The sequence below is a fragment of the Cryptomeria japonica genome, chromosome 6 (assembly GCF_030272615.1).
Source record: "Cryptomeria japonica chromosome 6, Sugi_1.0, whole genome shotgun sequence".
In the NCBI taxonomy this organism is placed as follows: domain Eukaryota; kingdom Viridiplantae; phylum Streptophyta; class Pinopsida; order Cupressales; family Cupressaceae; genus Cryptomeria; species Cryptomeria japonica.
In genome coordinates, this window is record NC_081410.1 from 426,834,498 (window position 1) to 426,848,558 (window position 14,061).

General features: G+C 34.3%; 1 protein-coding gene across 1 annotated transcript in view; it reads left to right on the forward strand.

Moving 5' to 3' along the window:
• Positions 1-13,098, forward strand: part of LOC131043029 (exocyst complex component EXO84B) — a 55,132-nt gene extending 42,034 nt beyond the window's left edge. The window contains exons 4-7 of the mRNA XM_057976392.2: positions 7,130-7,654; positions 10,920-11,108; positions 11,209-11,345; positions 12,485-13,098. Of these exons, the coding sequence (XP_057832375.2) occupies positions 7,130-7,654; positions 10,920-11,108; positions 11,209-11,345; positions 12,485-12,647 (1,014 nt within the window). The 3' untranslated portion in view covers positions 12,648-13,098. The remainder of the gene's footprint in view (positions 1-7,129; positions 7,655-10,919; positions 11,109-11,208; positions 11,346-12,484) is intronic.
• The last annotated feature ends 963 nt before the right edge of the window (positions 13,099-14,061 follow it).

A 14,061-nucleotide genomic window follows, 5' to 3' on the forward strand; every position in this document is an offset into this window, starting at 1 on the left:
AGTTGAAAATCTATCTGGAAAAAGAATTAAAGTGTTAAGATCTGATAATGGAGGTGAATACACCTCAAGTAGCTTTCATGACTTTTGTGTAGAGACATGAATTAAGAGGGAGTTGTGTGTTCCCTACAATCCTCAGCAAAATGGGGTGGCTGAAAGGAAGAATAGATCCATTGTTGAAGCAACTAAAGCTATGATTCATGATCAAGATCTACAAACCTTCTTGTGGGTTGAGGCATCTAAGACTGCAGTATATATTTAGAATAGATGCCCTCATCGAGTGTTGAAGAACATGACTCCTGAAGAAGCCTTCATTGGAGTCAAACCTGATATCAACCACCTAAGGATCTTCGGAAGCCCTATCTATGTTCATGTACCAAAGGAAAAGAGAACTAAGCTAGAGCCATCCGGAAAGAAGGGCATCCTTGTTGGATATAGTGAATCTTCCACAACATTTCGAGTCTACATCTCAGGACAAAGGTACATTGAGGTAAGTAGAGATGTAACTTTTGAAGAAAATATTGCTCTTAAGAAATCTAAAGGTTCCTTGGTTGATGATACAGAACTTAATAGAAATCAAGATATGGATGTTGATACTAACCTTGAGATTCAGAGGGAGTCTTTTGAGCCTTGTGATCCTTCTGAGCCTTTGGATCCAACTGATGGACCCAAAGACATTGCAGTTAGTAAGAAGAGACCACCTTGGGTTAGGAGCACCATCCAAGAAGCCAAAACACGTTGGGTTAGGAACACCATCCAAGAAGCCAAAAAGTTTGCAGCTTCCCAAGGAACATTCAGAGAAAGCAAGAGACCTCAGAAGCTCTCCAACTATGTTGAAATGATGTGCAACATTATTGAGACCGAACCATCAAATGTAGAAGAAGCCATGAACCAACAAGTGTGGAAGTTAGCCATGGACGAAGAATATCAATCCATCATCAAGAATGATGTCTGAGATATTGTACCTAGACCTAAAGGTAAGTCCGTTGTATCGTCTAAATGGTTGTTTAAAATTAAACATACTGCTGATGGAAGTATTGAGAAATATAAAGCTAGATTTGTAGCTCGTAGTTTTTCTCAAAAGGAAAGCATAGATTATGAGGAAACATTTGCACTTATTGCTAGATATACTTCTATTAGAACTATTATAGCTATTGCTGTAGCTAAGGGCTGGAAGTTACATCAGATGGACGTAAAGACTGCTTGCCTTAATGGTGTCATCGAGGAAGAAGTCTATATTGAGCAACCAAAAGGATATGAGATTCATAATAGAGAATCTCATGTGTGCAGATTGAAGAAAGCTCTTTACGGCCTCAAGCAGGCTCCTCAAGCTTGGTATGAAAGAATTGATAAGTATTTGGTCAGTTTAGGATTTTGTAAGAATGATGCTGATTCTAAGCTTTTAAAGTATTTGATGGTAAAATGCTAATCCTGGTTTTGTATGTGGATGATTTATTTCTAACTGGTGAAGATAGTCTCATCATTAGATGTAAGAAAGAATTAACTACATAATTTGAAATGAAGGATCTAGGCCTAATGCACTACTTTCTAGGTTTAGAAGTATGGCAAAGATCTAATGAAATCATCCTTAGTCAAAGAAAATATACTATTGATATATTGAAAAGGTTTGGAATGATGGACTGCAAACCTATGTCTACTCCTATGGAAATTAACTTGAAGAAATTGAGTTTATTTGCAGCTAACTCTGATTTTGCAGATCCATCAAAGTACAAACAGTTGATTGGATCTTTGATGTATCTAGTTAACACTAGACAAAATATTTGTTATGTAGTGAGTGCCCTCAGCCAGTTCATGAACAACCCAAAGCATGTTCATCTTGTTGCAGCCAAGCATATTCTGAGATATTTGCGAGGCACAGTTGGCTACGGGTTGAAGTATCCAATCAACACTGTCATCACCTTGGAAGGCTACTTTGATTTTGATTGGGTAGGAAGTGTAACCGATTGGAAGAGCACTTCAGGAATTTGTTTCAGTTTGGGTTATGTTGTTATCTCCTGGGCTAGCAGGAAACAGTCCTCAGTTGCATTAAGTACTGCAGAAGCTGAGTACATTGCGTTAAGTGTGGCGTCAAGAGAAGCAATATGGCTTCGCAAGCTTCTTGCTGGGTTGTTCAGACAACCTTGGGAATCCACTGTCATTCATTGTGACAATCAGAGTTGTATTAAGATATCTGCTAATCTCGTGTTTCATGACAGGTCAAAACATGTGGAAACTCATTAATCGCTATATTCGTGATATGGTACAGAGAGGTGCCATTCAGTTGAAATATGTCAGCACTGATGAGCAGATTGCAGATGTTCTCACCAAGCCTCTAGCTCGTGTGAAGTTTGAATACTTCAGAGAGAGACTTGGAGTTGTTGAGAACACAACTTTGGCTGAGAGGGAGTCGCAGTCCCAGTGATGCACTAAGTTGCATCTTCCACCCTCTGCGGGCAATGCAAGGTGACATTGGATCCTTCTTAGGGAGAAGGTTGAGGTGAAAGACCTCCTCCACCCTTTGCAGGCCATGTTAGGTGGATCCATCCTCTGCGGGCAATGCAAGATGGATGTAATACAATGATCCATGATGTGCTATAATCCTCCCTAGCTAAGGAGGAGTGTTGAAATCCGATATCTAGAATTGGATTATAAGTGCAAATTAAATAAACGTATATATGACCAAATTACCTCCATTGGGCTGGGCCCAAAATTGTATTAATGTAACTTGTAAAAGCATCTAAATCGGGCCTCATTAAGCGCTAAAGGCTAAATATAACATGCTTGTAATCTGAACCCAAATTGGGTGCTAAAGTGAAATATGAATGTAATTTAAAATAGAGTCTTAGCCGACTTGGAGAAAAATGTAAAGATGAATCTTGTATATAACAAGATTCATCTTAGTTTCAAATCATTCAATCACAAGCAAAAATCCACTCTCAAGCGAATTCTTCTTCAAGCATTTCAGTGACTTCCTACAGTGAATTTGTCATCTGGTCTTCTAGCTGAGCGAAGTGGTCTTCTAGCACAGCGAAAGCTTGGAAAACTTATAACCATTGTGCTGAGCGGCTTCCAGTCATCTGAGACAGCGATCTCCATTCCTTGCAAGACTGAAACTCGGATAACACAATCATCGAATTTGGACCTGTACTACAGCAATTTGTCTTGGATGAATCTTGCCCTAGTTAGATGACTAAATCAGATAAGTAATCTGATCTAAATGATGCTTGTAATTTGCTCATGAATAGAAAGGTTGATCTGGATCTTTAATGCTGGGTTTTTCCTCCAAGAGGTAGGTTTTCCCATGGTATCTTTGGTGTTCTTTGTGTTATGTGTATGTTCATTTCATTTACTTTCTGTTAATTGATTAAATCTGATCACTAAATTAACACAAACCTCTGGCGAAGGCTGGCTTCCTATCTAACCTAGATGCTAAGTGTTGATCCAATTCAACTCAGATTAAACCTACAAACTAACTCTAATCTAACAACTTGCAAAGGAAAAGGGGAAGAGAAATGCAAAAAATTGAAGAGTGGTAATGCACTTAGATCAGAATGTGTTTCTTCCTACCTAGAACACCATAGAATCAATAAGGGTTACTAGGAATACTCACATAGCTCTTTGTTACACCAGTTCCTTGTGATGTATATGGAGGTTAGGGTCTGATAGATAGTAAAAGGGAAGAATTAATCCACCATTAACACCTGCAAAAAAATTAACCCAACAAATAAACTTAGAAATGATGGTGAATATTCATTCAAGCATAGAGGTAATAAGATTCTCATAAGATGAAAGAAGAGAGAAGAGGTGAAAATAACAATTTTATTGGTACAAAGGCATAGGCCTATTTACAGTTGCAGGGATGCAAAAAATGCATGTTTTATGCTAGAGGAACAAAGGAAGAACCCTTACAAAAATGATTCGTAGAGCCTTTATTTTGGATAAATTCTATTACTAATTTAAATCAAGTTATATTTACTAATTCTAGAACTTTCTAGATAAATTCTATTTCTAATTCAAATCGAGTCACTATATTCAAGTGAGTTTATGGTTATAAGACATAGTTCTTTTCTTTTATAACTTTCAAGCTCTTCACAGTCACGGGGAACTGTTTTACTAGGTTTTACAATCTACGCATTGAAGTTGTTGATTGGGTTCTAATTTTTACAAAGGTTCTGAGTTTACTAATACTAATTTGTGAATAAATTTTAACTAAGACTTTCCCAAGATTGCTGATTGAGATTAATAAGAAAGTTACACCAATCTTGAGTGAGCAGAGACCATGAAGCACTTAATAGAAAGTCTTATTAAATGGTTTAAGTGTAATGTTTCAGCAGCTAACTTGGTAACTGACATTCTTTAGTTTGTTTGGATCTGCAATTGTCAAATGCCAAATTTTAGCCAACCTTGTTTGTTTTATTTGAAAACTTAGGCAACACATTGTAGATGGTTCAGCCTTGGTATTGAGTCTATCGACAATAACATTAGTAGTATAAATGTATTTATTTAAACAATGAAGCAATAGTGTGCAAAAAATCGCGATTATACCCGATTAATCTTGAATCCTGGAGCTAGCCGATTTATTCCCCCAAAAAATCCCGATTCATGAAAAAATTGTTGACCAAGCGTTGACCCAAATTTCAAAGTTTTTTGGCGCTTAAATCATGTTAAAAACCCCAAAAATGGCAAAAAAGTGAAAACAATCATTGTAAAAACTTGCAAAACCCTAGAAAAACGTGTGAAATTACAGAATTGCTTAGAAATGGGGTTGTTCTGAGACCAAATCAGAATCAATGTGGAATCAACATTGAAAAAGTTTGTTATTTTGTCCATTTTCGGGGTGTTCATCATTCCCCACACTTCACTTGTTCAAACCCACGAGCTCAACGACCCAACAAAGGTAGAAAGCCCACGAGCTCAATGGTTCAGTAGGGGTTTGAACCTTGGTGGTTACCTCGCCAATGGAGTTTTTCTACCACAACACTAAACGTTCAAAGACATTTAATATATGTAGATATAGATATATGATTTATAATATATAATTGATATAGTAAATTTTTGCTCAAACAAAGACATACAATTCATTATGTGAGCAATATATTTTAAGTGCTCTACAAAATAAATCTGAATGACAACAAACAAGCTTACATAGTTGTAATAAAAGAGCCAAACATTAAAATTTGTCTCTACCTAAAATAGTAGTTGCAATATAGGTATTGCCAAAACCAATGGCTTGCTAATCTTTTACTTCAGCTAAACAAATGCCTTTTGTTGAATTCTACCCCATATAAAAGACTTACCAATTGCCATCAGGGAATATAAAGCATTGCAACTATGGAATATGATTTGATAAGCTTTCTCAAATAGTGAACTACCCCTAGAAAACTCTTTGCCTCAATCACAATGAAAGTCTTGGATCACTTCAAAATGGCTTCCACTTTTACTAAATTCCTAACGATTGTTGGATCTCTGTCTGATAAATTTTGATCTCAGCTACTTCATAGACTTAGCTAATCTTTGATCTCAGACTTAGACAACTATTTGGTGTATTTGGTGACTGCCCTTTTAAAAAGTAAAATGAATATTTGCCTATGTAATCAGCAATATGAATATAAACAACAAAAATCTATTTTCTACAATTCATGGGTTAAATTCCTTGTCTCAATCACAATGAAAGTCTTGGATCACTTCAAAATGGCTTCCACTTTTACTAAATTCCTAACAATAGCTGATTCTCTTTCTGATAAATTTTGATCTCAGCTACTTCATAGACTTAGCTAATACCCCTAGAAAACTCCTTGCCTCAATCACAATGAGTGATCTTGGATCACTTCAAAATGGCTTCCACTTTTACTAAATTCCTAACAATAGTTGGATCTCAGTTTGATAAATTTTGATCTTAGCTACTTCATAGACTTAGCTAATCTTTGATCTCAGACTTAGACAACTATTTGGTGTATTTGGTGACAGTGCCCTTTTAAAAAGTTAAATGAATATTTGCCTATGTAATCAGCAATATGAATGTAAACAACAAATTCTATTTTCTACAATTCATGGGTTAAACTCTATTTTATTTACTCTCTATATCTCTATGCTATGGAAATGCTTTTAAGTTTTTTAAAAAAAGTAGTTTGTGTCTATTTTTCTACAAATTTTTACAATTTTTTAAAATCCAATTTCCTACCCATTTTTTCAAAAAATCTTATACTTTTGGTTTGCCGATTTTTTCCCCAAATGATTTTTGTTACTATGATGTAAAACATTGCAATTGTGGAATATGATTTGATAAGCTTTCTAAACTATTGAATTAACCCTACAAAACTCCTTGCCTCAATCACAATGAACTTCCTGGATCACTTCAAAATGGCTTTCACTTTTACTATTTGTCTGTTAACTTTTGATCTCATTCACTTCATAGACTTGGTTAATATTTGATCTGACTTAGACAACTATTTGGTGTATTAGGTGACTGCCCTCTTAAAAAGTTAACTGATTATTTGCCTATGTAAACAACAAAAAAATATTTTCTACAATTCGTGGGTTAAACTCTATTTATTTGCTCTTTATATCTCTATGCTATGGAGATGCCTTGAATTTATTTAAAAAAATAGTTTTTGTCTCTTTTTCTACAATTTTTTATGTTTTTTTTTTAAATCCGATTTTTTGCTGATTTTTTCAAAAAATCTTATACTTTTGGTTTGCTGATTTTTCCCTGAACGATTTTTGCTACTATGAGTATAGGTATAATAACTAATGATTGGGTTGCTCTTGGAAGTGATCATACCGACCCATATTTATTTTAGTACTTCATGTGGTGACTGATCTTATCACGACTTTTGTTTGATATTTATGTTGACATCTCCAGACCATGCAAATGCAGAACTTAATAAATAGGGTATATTACTTGTCCTTGTAGTCCTTGGCTCGTGGATGATGAAGCATTTAGTATAAAATGCGAGCTGTTTCCCTTGAAAAATCTGTTCTTGCTTTTTGGTTATATCAGAAATTGTTTATTACCCAAGACTTTCATTTCAAGTAGTAAATCACTAAATCTAATGTGGAATAGCCTGTGTTTCTATTGCGCTTCACCCAGTTCACTTGTCTATTGTTACTGAGGAAATGATTTTTACTGCAGGAGTTTTTTGATGATGTAGCACCACTTTTGAGCATGCAACTGGGAGGACCAACCTTGGATGGTCTGGCAAAGGTGTTTGACTCATATGTCAGCTTGTTAATAAAGGCTTTGCCTACTACAATTGAAGAGGATGGAAGCTTGGAGGTGTCAGAAAATAAATTAGTACGATCAGCTGAGACTGAGACCCAACAAATTGCCCTCCTGGGAAATGCAGCTACCCTAGCAGATGAGTTGCTACCACGTGCTGCACTAAAACTTGTCCCTAATCAAACTGGTGGCAAGGAAGATCCTCGAAAGAGATTAGCTGAAAAACAGAACCGTTTTCCTGAGCTCAGAGATTGGAGAAAGCGGTTGCAGCGAAGTGTTGATAAATTGCGTGACAATTTCTGCCGACAACATGCCCTAGATTTGATTTTTACTGAAGAAAGTGATGCACAATTAAGTGCAGATATGTATATATATTTAGATGACAAGGCTGACAGTAGCTCATGGCATCAAGATGCATTTCCTTCTCCAATATTTCAGGTTTGTTTTCAATATTTCAAATGACACGATTGTTTGGGCTTGCATATTGTTTGTAGTTGTGGTGGTTTGTAATGTTATTGGGTTCATTTAGTAAGTCATATCGATATTATGATTGTGTGTCACAATATTTCAAGAATTGTTTGCAAAATTTTTTCATTTAATAAAATAAGAAATTTATAATTAAATATTCTAGTAGATGATAAACTCAGTGTTTACTTATAATACTTTATAATTTCACTAATATAGTTAATTTAGATAAATCTTGTATACAAATTTGGTTAATGTTTGTGTGTAATTTTACACATGGGAAAATACAAAGTTTGAAAATTGCTGAGGGTGGAGACAGTTGATATAGATTAATTTATATCAAAATCTGTAAAACAAACTTAGATTATAAATGATTATGAAATGCTCCAAACTAAAGTCTAAAATCAATAAACTGATCGCACATAAATGAGACTAGTCAGCTGATGGGAGGAGAGACAACAAGTTCAACATCTTACTATCAGCTATTTGTTTAAATTGGGCATTTCTCAAAATTGAGACACATGAAAGTATATAAATAATATATTAATGTAATCAATATGAAATTGATTTAATTAGAAGTATCTAAATAGTAGTTGGCTATGTCTAATTTGACTTTTACTTAACAAATAACATTATTTATTAATAGCCTCACTTGTTTTAAATAATACTTATTTTAAATCAACTATAGATCAACATGCCCAATGTACATTGATGCTCTAAATTCCTTCTTAATGTCCATTTAAATAGATTCACAGAAAAAACATTTCAAACCAAAGACAAAAGAAAAAATCTGCCATGTCTTGGATAGCCATGAACATTTTCTTTGTCTTCTTCCTCTACCTTTTGTCCGCTTGAGAAGTTGGAGAAACTTATTTTTCCTGCCTCTTTGAGTTTTTAAAATATGGAGCTCTACAGATCCTTGAACAATTACGACTTTGATAATATGTAGAATGTGGTGTATGAGTATTGTTTCCATTCACATTCGTTCCATTTTGTAGTTCTTCTAGCTTTTGCATGTGCTACAGGAAACCTTTCTTCATCAGAGTTACTCTTTTGTTTGTTTTGCATCTACTATTCTTTCTGCAATAAACAACCTGAAATCATCTTGAGTTCTCAGGTTGCACAAACAGATGTTTCACTGTCTTTTCATCTGCTTCAAGCAAACTCTCATACTGTCTACAATTTGAGTTAAGATGTCCTCCAATGTCTGTAGATGATCGATTTGAAAACTTCTAGTAATTCTAAAGCATGAAGTTTTATATTCTAATATAAAGGATCTTGATATCAGTTTGAGACAGCATAGAATGCAGGTAACTATTGCCACCCGGAAACACAACTTTCTAAGTCAGAAACAGAGAGTACTACAATCTTATCATCAAAGAAATGATAATGTACCAGATGCTTTCAATTTTATATGTAACAAACTTATGATATGAATTATCTTAATCTGGTGTTTCTTGTTTTGTTTCATCAATAGCACCCCACATCCTTTTCACCCTAAAATACATCTTCATTTTTTGATTCAAACTTTATAGCTAAACTTTGTAAACTTAAGAGACTTTGTCAGGATGCAATATTTGGTTTTAGTTGCACCAATTCAAAGCCTCCACCAAATGAGCACTGCTCTATCAAATTAATCGTCTGATGAAGATATTACTTTCAGCATAAATTCTTTGCTGTCATCAAAATAACATCTTGACTCCCCTTGGCATCCCTTGTAAAAGCGATGTCTTCATCAACAATGATTTACCTAAAGTCAATTCACGCGTATTGGATTTTATATTTCTTACTTACAAAAAAAGATAACAGTCATATAAAGTACTTAGTCAAAACTTCTGCAGAAAAATAATGCCTCTGTAATTACAATTAATAAGATCACTCTGCATGATCTACCTGTCAACATAGAATTTCTGTTTTCTTTTTTCATTTTGAAAAAAAATGAGACAGAAAAGGTAGAAGTCTATTTTGGTACCTGTTATATACTTCTCAAGTTCTCCGTCTATTGTAAGGCTGTTTTGCTATCTCCATGTTAACAAGCCTCACGGGATATCTCTATCCACAACTACAGCTATTGATCCTGTTTTGCTATCTCCATGTTAACAAGCCTCACGGGATATCTCTATCCACAACTACAGCTATTGATCTTTCCCAATACACGTGTTCGAGATGTCTCTGTGTATCATGGTGTTGCATTTAAACATACTTCTCTAAACTTTCTGTTTCTGTTTAGTCACATCCAGACAGCTTCTGCTTGTTTCTTGTAGATGCCAATAAAAAATATCTACAGGAATATTACTGCTTGGATATGGCATATTTCTCAGCTTTGCAGTCAGTCAAAGAAACATGAAAAATTACTTAGCACAATATCCTGAAACCATTCTTCTGTGCACTGCTGTTTAAATGTATTTGGATTTTTCTCTCAACGAACTGCATTTAAATCCTACTAGGGGATGAGCTTGTCCTTTATGAAGCCAATGACAATTGAAATATCATGTGATCTTTTTTTCACTGAACCAAGTAATATAGATATAATGCTATTTTCCAAAAAAGCTATTGAGGAATAAAATTGTCCACACTCCTGGATATCTTGATCTTTATTTTAAATTTCCTTATATTTTGTAGCTATATGGATCAAGAATAATGAATGTTCTGTTAAGTTGTGGAATAGCAAATATCAAAGAGTTATTGTTTGTTCTTATTCCTTGTTTAGGGCTGTGGAAACTTGAAGGCTAGGGGGTAATTCTTTATATGCAGTGGAAACATCCACCAGTACAGTAGTTAATTTACTTGACTGTTTGCTTAGATGTTTATATAATTTTAGGGTAATTTAGTTTGGCTGAGCAATTTTTAAATGACAGGTTACCTTCTTACACTACACACTTGTAGTTTGAGCTCTTTTGTGTATCGATTTGATTTTAGAAATAAGTTAATAGCTCATGAGTAAGATTTTAAAGAGATTGTTCAAGGTCCCAGCTCAAGGCCATCTTTTGCTGCTTTTTGTGCCTTCATTGTTCTTTTACAGTCTTTTCTTCTTAACCTTAAATTCCGGTATAGTTAATCTCAATCTGCATCTATTTTTCTCATTATGACTGGACAGAAAAAACAGCAAGTGGTCTTTACTAATCTTTTGGATTTGAACTGGAATTTCGAAGTCAGTAAATATTTTTGATGACTACTGAATCATTCAGAAGATTTTTTGAATCAACTTTTCTAAAACAAGCATGTTTGTTTTATGCAGGATCTCTTTACCAAATTGAACAGGTTGTCATACATCGCCACAGAAATGTTACCTGGCAGAGAAAGAGTCATTACTGTGCTATTGATGAGACTCACTGAAACTGTTATAATCTGGCTTTCTGATGATCAGACTTTCTGGGAGGATATTGAAGATGGGCCTAAGCCTCTGGGACCTTTGGGGTTGCAGCAGGTTAGTTATTGAATGAAGTACTGGAAAGGTCTTTGCTCTCCTTTCAGAGATATATTTCAATTATATTTTTATTGATATTGCAAACATTCGTTGGGTGCAGTTTGTGCTGGATATGCAGTTTGTTATGCAGTTTGCATCTCAAGGGCGCTACTTATCCAGACACATGCACCAAGTAGTTAGGGACATTATCTCAAGAGCTATAAATGTCTTTGCTAACACTGGGATGGATCCAAACAGGTATATTATAACTGTATAGAATTGTAAGAGTGTCTTTTGTTTTCTTTGTTTCTGATGGTTTCTTTTATATCTCTTAGCTTGTCTGTAAAAATTCGAAATACAAAATTTTACAGTTTCTGAAAGAGAGATGTTTAATTACTGGAGGTTGCATAAAATAATAGGCTGCCTAATTATGTAAATGTTCCGTTTTCACAATTTGAGGAGTATATTTAAGCAAATAAAAGCCAATATGAAGTTTCATGAAAGCTTTTGGACGGAACAAAAAACCTAAACAATTTTAAGGGTTCAAACATAGACCTGATTTATGAGAGAGAAACTTGTTGATGCAACATAATCTATTGTAAGATTTTTTTCACGTTCACTTTAGTACAGCAACTTGCTTCCATTCAAATATTGATTGATAATTATTCATTGCATTCTCATGAAAAATTCAAATGATATATGCACTCTTATTCTGAAATCATGAAAGACATCATTTTAATTATAAATTTATATCTCAAATCAGCACGTAGCGCCACATTAATATAAAGAGGCTGAAATATCTTTCAGAAGTATAATATATTGTGATTAACCCATCCAAAATCAGATCAAGCAGCACTGTAACTTTATCCCAAGAAAGAGTAGCAATCTTAGTTTGACCAGCAAAGGACAGGATTATATAATAGTATTACGTAGTGAATCTTAAAATTTTCCAGGCATCAAAAGAGTCTTCAACCTAGGGATTCGACATCTTCAAAAAGCATCCATTCCCATTTTGAACATAAAGTCTTAAAATGCCAATTGACTAGGATTAAAAGTGCAAAATTTGATACACAAACTTAGTTGCCGAATTGGAATCTGGGTACATTACGCCAGTACAGCAATTTTTTGAAAGGGTCCTGTGTACAGCCATAGGAAAAAAAAGAACATTTATATATTTAAGAATTAGGTTCAAAATACCACAGATCAGACATATTTTAAACAAAATGACCATAAATGTTACAAATTTAAAATCACAATATATTTGATATCAATTTTTCAAACTTAAATGTCATAAATTATAACAAATATTCATTGTGTTCATAAAGAATTTATTTGTTTTTGTGCTTAATTACTTTGCTTCATCTTGTTTGACATAGTTTGTTTTGATGCCTTGACAGTGTTTTGCCTGAGGATGATTGGTTTGTTGATGTTGCTCAAGATGCCATGCTTAAATTAAGTGGAAGATCAAGAAGCGTTAATGGGGATAGAGAACCAAACAGTCCCACAGCGTCTGTGTCTGCACAGTCTATGTCTTCAGTGAGGTCACATGGAAGTTCATAATTATTTACTTTATTTTGCATAAGGGTTTCACAGGACATGGTGCTATTGTCACCTATTTCCCGAATCAGCCTTGCAGTTTGTAAAAGATGTTGATCATGAAAAATTGTGTTTTAGAAGCTATCAAGAGTTTCTTTCGTACATGGAGCATTTTGATGTTGTTATAAGGTACATCATTTTTGGAATGTTTGTATTATTGATTCCATCAACTTCAAGAGGTTTTCAAGGGTTCAATATAAAGTGGATGTTGGAACATGACTACATGTATACTAGCACGCTGGAGAGGAGTCAGTTTGTACTTAAATCTGTTTTTCTCCAAGTATCAATTGTAAAGATGATGGCAAGTTCATATTGAGGAAGTTTGCCATGTAATTTTTTGGGTTTATAGTGAATGGATAGTTTGGAAGATACACCAATTGTAATAATAACATTTTGCCCAAGTTTCACAGGTACACATTCTTTGCTTTACATTCATGGTAATTACTTGTTTGATGTAATGCAATGCAATTCATTTTGCCTTGAATCGTTGAGTTGGCTTGAAGAATAGTTTAATGGCTCTATTTGACATCTTGGGCAAGGTTATATTTTCAAACATGGGCAAGGTTATATTTTTAAACATGGAAAGATGTATCAAATCACATAGGATTCAACTTTACCACCAAAGATAATTGAACCTGTGGAATCTGAGTCTCCTTGTCTGATTGAATCAATTTTTTTGATTCATGTCTGCCTGACTGTAGCGAGCTAATTTTATATGTGCCGTGAATAAGAATTACATTTGCCCCTAAGCAGTTAGCTGATGAGTGGAAGTGCAATTAACACTGAACTACTATTTTGGTTCATTTCGTTAGTCTAACCTATAAGTTTATCAAATTACTGGAAGAAAGCTTGAAGATTGAGCTATGCAAATTAGTGTAGTTTAGTTATTAGGAGTGTGAAACAGTAGAGGTCATTGTCTTTTTATGTTTGTCGAGACCAGGCATATGCATGTTATGTTGATTGTGCTTATTCAAATAATCAAAGATAACCAGAATTATTAGCTAAATATTTCTTTTCATGGATTGCAGGCTACCTTTGTTGTATGCTATCATCATGCAAGGAGCATTTATAAGTCATACTCCGAAGATACTTTTACCGCCAGCATGCTTTCTTGACAAACATCCTCACTTAATGGGAAAATCTGAAACTCAGTTGCTTTTGTTGCTTGAAAATTCCAATGCCTTTGGATGTAATTTTTTTGAAAATTGCCTTTTACTGTCGTGCTGTTGCTCATGATGCTGACCATTTTGTATTGTTAATAATAATAAAATCTCCTTAAGTGAGAAAATGTAATTTTTTTCCGAAGTTAATTTTTCTGGCATCAGTTTTATTAGCATTTCATTATTTCACTGTTACGTTTTTTCACATTTTGACATGG